This window comes from Hemitrygon akajei, chromosome 22, assembly GCF_048418815.1.
Source record: "Hemitrygon akajei chromosome 22, sHemAka1.3, whole genome shotgun sequence".
Classification (NCBI taxonomy): Eukaryota; Metazoa; Chordata; class Chondrichthyes; order Myliobatiformes; family Dasyatidae; genus Hemitrygon; species Hemitrygon akajei.
The window spans coordinates 17,557,577-17,569,836 of NC_133145.1; the positions used below are offsets into that span (position 1 = coordinate 17,557,577).

At 40.3% G+C, this 12,260-nt stretch overlaps 1 protein-coding gene across 1 annotated transcript in view; it reads left to right on the plus strand.

Annotated features, from left to right (window-relative positions):
* Positions 1–285: 285 nt before the first annotated feature.
* Positions 286–12,260, plus strand: part of LOC140714997 (voltage-dependent T-type calcium channel subunit alpha-1G) — a 156,529-nt gene continuing 144,554 nt past the window's right edge. Inside the window, exon 1 of the mRNA XM_073026747.1 lies at positions 286–1,578. Within this exon, the coding sequence (XP_072882848.1) occupies positions 1,269–1,578 (310 nt within the window). The 5' untranslated portion in view covers positions 286–1,268. The remainder of the gene's footprint in view (positions 1,579–12,260) is intronic.

The following is a 12,260-nucleotide window of genomic DNA, read 5'->3' on the forward strand; positions in this document are numbered from 1 at the left end:
ATAAGTAGCCAATGAGCACCCGAGAGAGGCGGGGCCCCAAGTTTCAATGCGATTCCAGCTGTTGGCACGCGTGGACGGGTTAGGTGGATGACTGACATTTCAATTGTTCAATTGGCGAAAGAGCTCGGCCCAATCCTGCGTACTATTGGGCAAATATCGGAGCCGGGAAACCAATAGTCGGTGAATCGAGGCGTAGGCAGAGGGAGAGCGACTGTCTGAAGTTTGCCTGGGATTCCAGCTGCGGGTGTGCAGGTTTCAGTGTGGGGATTGTCAGTTCCAGCTCAATGAATGCAGGGCAGTAGCAGCGAGAGAGGAGCAGCAGACTTCAACCAACATTTCAGCACCAGCCAATATCTAAAAGAAACCGGCAGCAGAGGATTTTTTTCTCTCTATGCAACAAGAAATTGAATTTGTCATCAGTTATTCTTGAATATAATAAAAAGAGACATCATCGCTTGCACTGGGGAATTCTTTCTTGCAAGACGCACACCTCTCGGCTTTATTCTTTTATCCTCATCAGCTGTTGGCTTTGCAAGGACTTCAGAAAATATGAACGTGAATTAAATGTATCTCAAGAATTGGCATCAATAATTGCTTTTTCAGAGTTAAACGAGAGAGGGAGATCCTCCTGAAATGATTTGTGTTTTAATAATACAGCTTTTTGATTAAATTCGCCATCCTCAGAAGACCGTGCAGAATCTACGGGTTTTGTTTCAAAGATCTAATTACCAGTGCTCTTTTTGTTCCTCTAAATGTAGTTTGTCTTTCTGTTTGCACGGAAAGGCGGAAAAATAAAGGCATTGTTTTCGTGAGTGATTCTCTCTCCACATTAATCAATGATTTTCCAGATATTACACAGAAAGACTTCACCCTCTCTGTAGAAGAGCCGAGACAAAGGGATTTTACACAGCATCCCAGAAACACATCCCAAATATAAAGAAATATTTTGTTTAGTCTTTGAGAAGAATTAAATCCAAGGAGAGACTCTGCCTGTTGGGATCTACATTTTTTTTATTATCTGAAATATGGTTTCCAAAGAAGATCTTAGGTGATTCAAAGAACTGGACAAAAAAATCATTACCTAGTCAATTTTGATGTAAAAATTGATTTGATTATCTTCATGTAAACATGCCTGAGTTGCAATTGACTCCAAAGAATCAACGTAGTGCTGTAACTCTTCTTTAAGGCAAGATATAGAATAGACAGAAGAGAAATCCTTTGCTTTATTTTTAAGAGGTGTATCTCTCATAAACACTGGAAGGTGGGACATGGCTGAAGATGACAGGGACGCGAGTCCGAAAGAAGGAAGATCACCGTTACCCAGTACGTTCATCAAACTGAACGACTTGGACCGAGAGAACAAGCGGGAAGAAAGCGAGGAGCCCGGATCGGAGTACAGGGAGCCCCCGGAGGGTGCTGAGAGCTGCGGACCCCAGCAGGACCAGGATCAGAAGCACCTGCCCTACCCGGCACTCGCCCCCGTTGTTTTCTTCTACCTGAAGCAGACGACCCGCCCCAGGAGTTGGTGCCTTAAGCTGGTCTGTAACCCATATCCTTTCCCTTGTCCAGACTCTGACGGTAAGGGTGGGCTTTATTCCCGATTTTGCGTTTCTGGTGGTTTCCCGGTCTTGTTATGCGTTGGTGCTGAATTGGTCCAGTTGCTTGATGTAGAAAATGTTGCACATACACCTCTGGTATAGCAAAGTGTATATTTAGTTAAGGTCCTGAGATTATCTTTCATGTAAAGCAGACGGAAAGGTTAACACAAACATTGCAGGGAAGGATTTGATTCCCTGCCCCGTTCTCCTCTCTTTATCAACTGATGAGACTCAAGATTACTTGCTTTGACTGGCTGGTGGCCGCATTGAAATATTTGAGTTTTCCAATTGCTTTAAGTAGAGAAAATAATGTAGAAGACACTAAGTTAGAACACCAGGGTACAAGTAAACAGTTTAAAGATCTCCGTCATTTATGAATACAAGTTTGGAGAACTGCTGAAAAAACAGTTAACATTATCACTCGTGAAAGTCTTCTACTAATTACTGGCCAAGAAATCACATCTAGTGGATCATATGAGAAAGATCTCAAAGTCTTTTGTAAACTGCAACCAAAGATTTGCCAGATACAAATTTTAGGCTGTTTAATGGTTGCAAGAAATTCAGAACCTTTGATAAAGGCATAAACAGGTCAGATGAGAGCAGGGGAGTGGACTTGTTTACAAAGTCTGTGCTTCCATGCAGGTGAATGCATTCAGATAGGAGTTACATTTACCAGATCTTCACAGATATTTGTGGGCTTATCTTGCTTTGGCATATTTGCATAGCTGTGTACAACATTGATATGTTTTCACAAACATCTACATCTTTATATGTGTACAGTATGTGTGTGTCCAGGCTTAAGGACAGGGAAGTTCCCATCCGTGTGGATATGTTTTGTGAGAGACCTAACTGTCCACAGGGATGATTCCAGATCAGGTGTTTGTTTACAAGGATATGTATATGGGAGTGTAAGTATATCTTATATTAAGGAGAATGGGTAGATCTGTGCTCAAAACTGAGTTTATTAATAGGAATATTTGTGTATCTAAACTACTGTGTGTATCAATGTAGCAGAATATTTATGTATCATGATAAAAGGTAGGTACACTCTTTAATATACAGCAGAGTTTTATATCCTAAGTCAAAAGAAGTAGTAACTTGATACTATCAAATAGAATAAAGGATTTTATAGTGGGATCTGTACAAAAATCCATATCTAATATACATTCTAAAGTTTTGTTTATATGTCTGTGCCAAATCATATATTCTCTTGTATGAGTATCCAGTTATCTGGTTGTGTACATTAAGAATCAAGGTTGCTACTAAACAGGGAACATGTTCAGGTGTCTGGGATGGGGTTGGAGTAAAATGTGGATGGAACTGATAATTCTTTGTTGCATCCAGTTTCCATCCTGGAATGGAAATTTTAATTTGCTTATGGAGAAGACAGGTTGTTTCCTGAGATAATAAGTTAGTGGCTTTTGTTTTTTTTCTGCAAGCTGCTGCAATATATAAAGGTATTTGCATATTCAGCTAAAATTTAATTTGAGTTTTGCTGGAAACTTAGATTAAGTTGAAAAGAAGAACTCTTGGATACAGAATTTAGGTAGAACATTTTCTTGGAAAGAAGTATTGAAACAAAGTTCAACATTATTTTCTTGAGGATTTATAAGCCTATTTATTAACTTAATATTACATTTATTTATTATTTTACATAAAACTATGGTGGAATAGAAAATAAGACCTTATCTTTCTAAAAGCTGGTAATATCTGCATTTTACCATTGGAAATTAGTCCAAGTACACTGTTGTGGAAGCTACAACTTTGTAGCTGAAATGCTCACATTGCAAAGACAGAAAATATATTTAATTTGAAATCCTACACTCTAAGACTGTCTGGTACCTTTGCTACTTCATGCTTCACAGTTTCGTCTGACTTCTGCGAATCCTTTGTGGTATCACCTATCCTAGTTCCTTTGCACTAAACACAGTGGAGAATTGTAACCACAAATTGTTCTCGTATGACACTTCGGTCAAGCGTTCTGTTTTTTTGTTTAAAATCTGTTCCTCAAACCTCTTGTAATGCTATGATAAATAACAGGCACAAGTAGACCACACCAACATGTTCTTCATCCTTCCTTTGAATATGTTTGGTCTGAAGACAACCACCATTTCCATCATAGGCAATGCATCTAGTTTACAGAACTGAACATGTATGAGGAATTTTAGGGTCTTTAGTGTTAATTTGTCGCACCCAAAAACCATGGTGGTTTTCTTTAGTTCAATGTTCAGTCTCATTATTACACCTTGGTTCCTCTCAACAGAAAATAAGTATGCCGTCTGCTGTGAAACTCACAGTCAGGTAGGGGATCCATTTTGCAATTTGAAAGTGAGACCCCCAATCATACATGTAAATCTGAAGTTACATTAAATGTAAAAACTGTGTCTGGACATTGAGGCTGAAAGCAGCAAGAGAAGAGAGTTGATATGAATGTTTGTTTTAACTACATTGCAGTAATGACGGTATCTCTGAATGCAGGCATCCTTTTAAGAACCTTTTATTCCTTCTAGAGCAGCCCACTGAAAACTACTCTCTATATACTGCTAAAGTGAAGGGTACCAAGACAATTGACATACCCTCCATTGCAAGCATTTGTTTCTATTTAAAGAGGATTGTGGCCAGTTTAATACATAGAATGGAAACGAGTCTGTATCCCAGGTACTTTCCACTGTCTGGATACTGATGGTAAGGGGAACTTTATCCCTGAGAGGTGCAAAAAGTGCAATAAAAGCTGGTGCCTGCAGGAAGAACTTGGGAAATCCTGCTCATGTTCTGGACCCTACATCTTCCCCCAATCACTGCAACCAAAGAAAGCAATTGACTTAGTCATTCACCTCGCTGGCATTTATGGGATCTATGAGTGTATGAGGTCGCACTTGCCTCCAGCGCTTGTCACACTTCAATGGTATGGGTCGGGGGTGGAGTGGATAGTCTGCTGCACAGGATCGAAATAAGCGGCAGAGAGTTGCAAAATTGGACAGCTTCATCATGAATATCAGCCTCTGTAGTATCCAAAATATCTTCAAGGAGCAGTGCCTCAGAAAGGTAGTGTCCATTATTAAGGACCCTCATTACTCAGGACACGCCCTGTTCTCCTTGTTACCGTCAGGAAGGAGGTAAAGGAGCCCGAAGGTACACACTCAGTGATTCAGGAACAGCTTCTTCCCCTCTGCTATCTGATTTCTGAATGGATATTGAACCCAAGAACACTACCTCACTGTTTTTTATTTCTGTTTTTGCACTACCTATTTAATTTAGCTATTTCATATACGTATATATTCTCACTGTAATCACAGCTTTTTTCTTACATATTATCACGAATTGCACTGTACTGCTGCTGCAAAGTTAACAAATTTCTCGACATATGCGGGTGATATCACACCTGATTCTGATGTAACTCACTGCACATGAACATAAAGTGTTATTTCAATCCAAATCTTTTTCCTGCTTCAATTGACATGAATCATCAGTGCTGTTTGACTTTGAGTCTTTCCTGGTAGAATGGATCATCTCACTTACAGTAACGTACCCACTTCTCACAAGTGGTGGATAACTGTCAACAATGTACAATACTTCACAAAAATCAGTGGATGTAAACTCTCTATACGTCACTCGGATTAGGGCATATTTAATTCCTTGAATAACTTCAGTAATCTGCCTTGATCGATCCTGACTCCAGGACCAATCAAGGGTCTTATTGAACGTGGCCTCATCAGAAAGTACATGACGACCGAAGAAAAATACGGAGCTCACCACTGCAACCTGCTAAAAATGCTGGGGGACAATTGGAGCTTTCAACGTAGATTGGTCATGTTACGAGATAGAGATCAAAGGATTTTTGATAGATTAGCCATATTATGACTGCATGACGGAGCGTACCTGAGGCACTGATTGGCTAGTTCTTGTTCGATATGAGAAAAGAACTTTGGATAACATTCCTTACAGCAATAATTTTTAATCTTTCCTTCAGAAGTTAGCAAGCTGTGGATAATGATAAATGCTATGTAAATATTTTATGTTTATTTTTTTCTACCTTAACCTCACACTTAACTACCAAAAATGTAATAGTTTTCATGCTAAACAAATTGTTTTTGTAATCACCCTTCTCCCACACATGCACAAAAAAGATCCCTATTGAACCCAGGACACTGCCTCTGGATAACAGTCACATCCAGCACTTGTGCCAGTGAGTGGATGGGAGAAGGGGATTATCTGTGACAGACTTTTAGGCAAGGGTTCTGAGGTGGAATGGTAAACACGCCCCAGCTGGCTGCCAAGGTAGATACCTTAGGGCAGTCAGTGGCTTGTCCATATGTGCTTCTCACCACTGTAAGCAGGTTTCGTACAAAACATCCCATCAGATCAAGCTTGATACCAACTTTCATTTTCCTTTTTTTTAAACAAAAGTATGAAACACTGACTTCACACTGAAGGACAGCACAGTGGCTGCCACCTTCACTGCCTGTGTGGAGTTTGTACATTCTCCTCGTTTCCATGTGGATTCCCTACAGGAGAACCAGTTTCTTCCTCAATTTCAACAATATGAGGATTAATTGACTACTTTAATCACATGTAGGTGATTACAACAACCTGAGTGTAGTAGATGGTCATATGGGGTGTCAAAATGGAGTTAGTTTAGAATTTGTGTAGGTGGTTGTTTGATAATCTGTATGGATTTGAGGGTCAGAAGGGCCTGTTTCATTGCTGAACTTTGGTGATAGGGTCCAAAATATATAAAATATAAAGTGATATAAAATAGATACATCCTGCAGGAAACTCGAGAGAAATCTTTATTACCAAAGAGTGGAACAAGGTATGACAAGAAGTAGCAAAGATGTAGTAAAGAGACGTGTAATTAGAAGCTAAGTACACAGGATATTAAGAAAAAATTTGGGTTGAGATGAGCAGGAATGTAAAAAATCTTGAGGGAAGCTTAAATTCTGGTGCAGCCTATTGGCCAGAATGACCTGCTCTTGTGTGTAAGAATCACTCAACAGTAAATAACATTGGCGAAGGACCACAAAAATAATTCCAATTTGCAAAAGCATTTCCTTTGCACCCCATATTCTGGTGGTGGAGGTGGGGCTGGGTGAGATTGGGGGTTGCTTTGGAAGATGTAAGTGTGAATTGTAGAGAAGGATGTGATCTTCCATGTGTTTGCAACCTTGCAGAGCGGAAATTGGAGAATTCACAGTCGACAAGATAAATATATTAGGCAGCTTCACTCAAGCCAAGTCAAGCGATGCTGGATATTACTTCATTTCCATTATTTAACAGAAGAAAGGCTTTAGTGAGCATAGCATCCTCCCTCTACCTTCCTCTTCCCCTTAAATATATCTGAAACTTGGTTGTTAGCAGAATAATTTTGCACTAAGGCAGTCAGCATTAAATGTATGTGTCGGATATCAGAGTTGGCACTGGATTGCAAAGCTGCTTGATCAAGGTGTTATGATGAAATTGTTCCCTATCAGAGCAATGTAGAATTCTCCAGCTGAATCACTGTTGTTGCACTGAGAAGCTAGTTGATATTTAGTGAAAACTGCAGCAGGTGTTCTACCTTGGATAGAGATACCAGAATCAGTCATATAGCAAGCAACATGATGCAGAACTGAATTTTTTAATCTTCTTCTGTTAGATCTCAAAGTTGACCGTTCTTGCTGTTCCAAACTATTTTGTTAGTAAATGAGTACATTCTATGAGTCCAATGGTTAATAGTTTTAGCTATGCACCAAATGTTCTCTCTACAACACACACAAAATGCTGGTGGAACACAGCAGGCCAGGCAGCATCTATAGGAAGAAGATGCTACCTGGCCTGCTGTGTTCCACCAGCATTTTGTGTGTGTTGTTGTCTGAATTTCCAGCATCTGCAGATTTCCTCGTGTTTGCTCTTTAAATGTTCTCTCTAGTTCAGTATCAACATACTCCTTCATGAGTACACTCCAGGTCCCTCATAATCTGGAGTTTACTCTCGTTGTCTGGTGCCTACTTATTGAGGTCCTGAAAATGAGGTGCCTGGATGTGTGAATTAGATACAGCCATATTTCATACTCCATATTTTTCATAAGGTAAGCTAGAAAATATTCAAGTGAGATAACACCATTAATGAATCAGTAAAGAGGCAACTTTACATAGAAACAAACGGGGGAACTTTTTTGTGAACTTCAGAATCTGATGCTGGATATGCGATATTAAGGAATTAATAATTTGGTAAATTGGGTTACAGAATTTATTCTTTCCAAGGTAAGGGTTTAATACCTTGCAAATTATTTGTTCCAGTTTCTAGTCTTGGCTTTCCAGCAAGGCAACTGGTTGGATCGGGTTCTGAATTTTCTAAGCACTCTTTGGAAAATACATAGTCTAAGATTGATCACTCTAAGTTTCTTGGCTTTCCCAGTGTCTGCTGGGAGACAAAGATGCGATCCAAGTGCCCCCCTCTCCACCACATGTTGGAGGTTCCAGAGGAGAGACCTACATCCCTTATCCTGTGGTCAGCACATTGGCACTACGATGTGCTTTCATTGTAACGTCAGTGGTCTCCTTTGTAAGAGTACCTGAGTTGGGCAATTAGATTGTCATAATAGGGACAGAAGCTTTGATCTAAGGATGCTTGGAAATGTATATAAAGATGGCTGATCATAACAGAATACAAAATAATAGAAGCGCACAGTTTTCACAGCAGTCTCACTTCTCTCACTGCATGCATTCCTCACTGGTACATACACATCCTTATTAGCAGATTCACATTGAACATCTATTGCCATTATCTAAGTATAGCTGCAGATCTAATTAAGAAACACCACAAAGTTTGCTGTCAGTACAGTAATGATTAAGAATGACGAGCAAAGTTCAAACTTTGTTGCAAAATTTGATTACTTTACAAAATGGTGCAAATGTATTTTAGGCCATTGTCCCTAGATTGTACTCAGGTGATGAGCCCCTAATCGCCAGCAAGGCATCAGAGGGGAAGGCTTCTGAACGAAGAGGATGAGAATTCCCCATGACTGCCCCCTGTGGTGGAGGTGCAAGCTGCAGCTGAGAGAATGGGAGAAGAAAACATGAAATGCATCAACCCATATTAACATTAAAAACTAGTGGACTTATTCTTCAGATTGCCATCTGTAGTTTGAGGAACATTGCAAATATTATCTGCTCTTTTAATATTCTTCTTGCATTTAAATGAAGCTAAGAAAGCTGCTAAATGCTCCAGATAACGGCACCCACACAAAGAATGCACAGAATGGGGTTTTGGTTTTGATGAGTTCGTACTTCAAGAATTTTGTCAAGGCCAGAATATTGTTGGTTTAAGTCTACCCTATTCTTTTCCTGGTGATCATGCCTCGGTAGAGAGTTGTGTGCTTCCCATTCTGGTGTTAACGTCACCCGGAAGATTCGGTTTATAGAATGCAAACAAGGATTACACACACACACACACACACTCACACAGACACAGGCACACATATACACACACACGTACATAATCACACACACATACACCCTCACACACACAGTCATACACAGATACACACACACACTCAGACACAAACACAGAGGCACACACACACACACACACACACACACACACATACATAGACACACTCACACGCACACTCACACACACACATACACACTCACACTCACACACACTCACACAGACAGGCACATATATGCACACATACACACTCACATACACACACAGGTACACACTCACACACAGACACACACTCACGCACACACTTATGCACACAGACACAGACTCACACAAACACAGACGCACATACAAATACACACACAAGCAGATACACAGGCACACACACTCACACAGACACACACACACACACATACTCACACAGACAGACACACACACACACACACACAGAGGCACACATACATACTCACACACTCATATACACACACAGACACACACATTCACACACAGACACACACACACACTCACACACAGCCACATAGGTACAAATGCACACACACATACAGACACGTACACACACTCAGACACACACACACATACTCACACACACACTCACATATACACACAGAGACGCACACACTCACAGGCAGACACACACACGCACACGCACATACACACACACACATGCACGCACAGACATACACTCACACAGACACACAGGCACAAATACACACACAGACAGGCACACACACACATACAGCCGCATACACACACTCAGACACACTCACACACAGACAGACAGACACACTCACACATAGACACACAGGCACAAATACACACACAGACACACACACACACACACACACACACACACACAAACACACACAAACACACACACACACACACACACAGGCATACATACTCTCACACACACACACACAGACACACACATAGACACACAGGCACACACACTCACATGCAGACACACACACACACACACACACACACACACACACACACAAAAACATTCACATAAACTTGAATGTGCATATGTACTTAACTTGGAGGGGATGGGGGTTATGGGTTTGTCTTACACTTTGTCAAATATTAGACTGTTGCAATCAGCAGAGAGCTAAAACGGCAGGGTTTCTCAACAGCTTTGTTCCCAATTCTGAAAGTTTTCTGTCATGTACGTTAGAATAAAACTTACTCTATTAATTAAAATATGTTAAGTGGAAAATGTCAATGCTGATTGAGAAACAGTTCATGGTAGCTGACTATTCCCCTGAACATTTCATCTCTAGATACAAATAATCCACTTACAATGGTACTCCAGTGTGATGCAAATATGTCAATGACTGGTTATATTGATGTCTTCAAACCTCCTATGATTTTTAACATCACCCTGGTGATGATACACTCCATACAGTACTGTAGCTTTTGGAGATCTCTGCATTGTAGTAGCCAATTCACTATTCCTCTTTTGACTGCCCAGATGGTCAGTTTGCAACAAAAAAAGCTCCCCACACACCAACTACACACCTTTAACCTTTACCACTCTTGTAGTTTGTCTGCTGAGAGAGGATCTTTGTAGTGCCCAAGAAATGGCAGTTAACAACCAAAGAGCAAGTTCAAGTTTGGGATCTATTTCCTGAGATGTGCTTCCACACTGAAATAGTAGAATCCACGTTTCATAAACTTGGTTCAAAAATTCTAGAAGCAGTTTTGATCTTTATGAAAATACAATAAGTATACTTGTCTAATTATCATCTAATTGATTCTTGGGCTATTGTCAAACTTTCAACATCACGTTTATTGTCCATTGCAAGGCACTCTGAGAAGGTGGTGGATCTTAACACCACCTTTTTATTTCCATGACTGAGTTGTGTTATTCATGTGTATTAAGAGTCTGCCATCTTTAGAGTGTTGCCTAGGCTGGGACGAGAGAGGTGTTAGCAGCTTGCTTTCCTTCTGGGACACTAGGGAAATCAGTTGATTTGTTTAACAGGTACGGCCATGATTACTGGATGCTAGCTACTGAAGTACAGTAAAACTCCAAAACTCCAGCATCTGACTGATCAGAAATCTTGATGGTCTGATATCTGGTTCACTCGTTCATTTGAAGTATGAGCTGAGGGTATAGCAAGCAAGCAGGTGTGCATCTAGAACCGAGGTGGGGCTCAGAGCGCAAGGGAACGTGACTGGAGACAGAAACCCAGAATGCTTTATGTTTTGCCCTTTCTTTAAACTTCATCTCCTTAAACTCAACAGCTGTACTTCAACTATGATGTTTTGACATCCAATAGTCCGTAAAATCTGCTCGTAACATGTATATAATAAAAATCTTTCTTCCTGACATTGCTATCCTGACTCAGACTAAATCAGTTTAACTTTCCTAGACTTGTCACCATTCTTAGCACCACCTACGATGTCAGGCTGACCCTTTTCTCCTTACGGTCTCAAGACATTAATGAATGGCATCATTGCAAATATGGAGAAGTATCTTCTTTGGTATTTAGTTTATGGTCCCTTCAGTTAATATGTAGCTCTCTTTGTTCTTGTAGCTGCTCTTTTAGCCATACCTCACTCCATCACTTAATCATTGGTCACACTGACAGAATATCTGATCCATTAGCTGCTGCCACCTAGTGTAGTGTTTAATGACTCCTTTTCGATATGCCAAAATGATTTGGATAAATTCCAATATAAAGAACAGCAGAAATGTACAAATTGAGTAAAGTAAGTTTTTGTGTTGTTCTTTGAATGAAAAATAAAATTAACCTGGCACAATCACCTTTTATTGTGTCATTATTATTTCAGATTAGCAGCCGCAGCCACAAGAGCTCCTCACTCCTGAGCTGTGGCTGTAGACAGGAGAGGCAGTCTGGTTGATCTTGGTGAAACACAGGCAATGTGTATCAGTTTATGCCCCCTGTTGCAGAGATGCTGTCAAACCTTTAATGCATTAATGGTTAAACATCATTGGTTTAACCAGTCACATTTACTGTAAGATATCACATTAGGCATTTTCTGAATCTTGCAGTTGGAACAGTTTGCAGCAGCTCAGGTTCCTGTACTGCATGCATGTACACAGAATGCACTCAAAAACATCGCTGCAATGGTGTGAACTTGTTGTGAACTTCGCACCTTAACATTATTCCTCGATGTGGTCACGGTAATCAATCTCCTGCTTAACTCTTAATACACTCGTTGTCCTCTATGCTAGTTGCATTC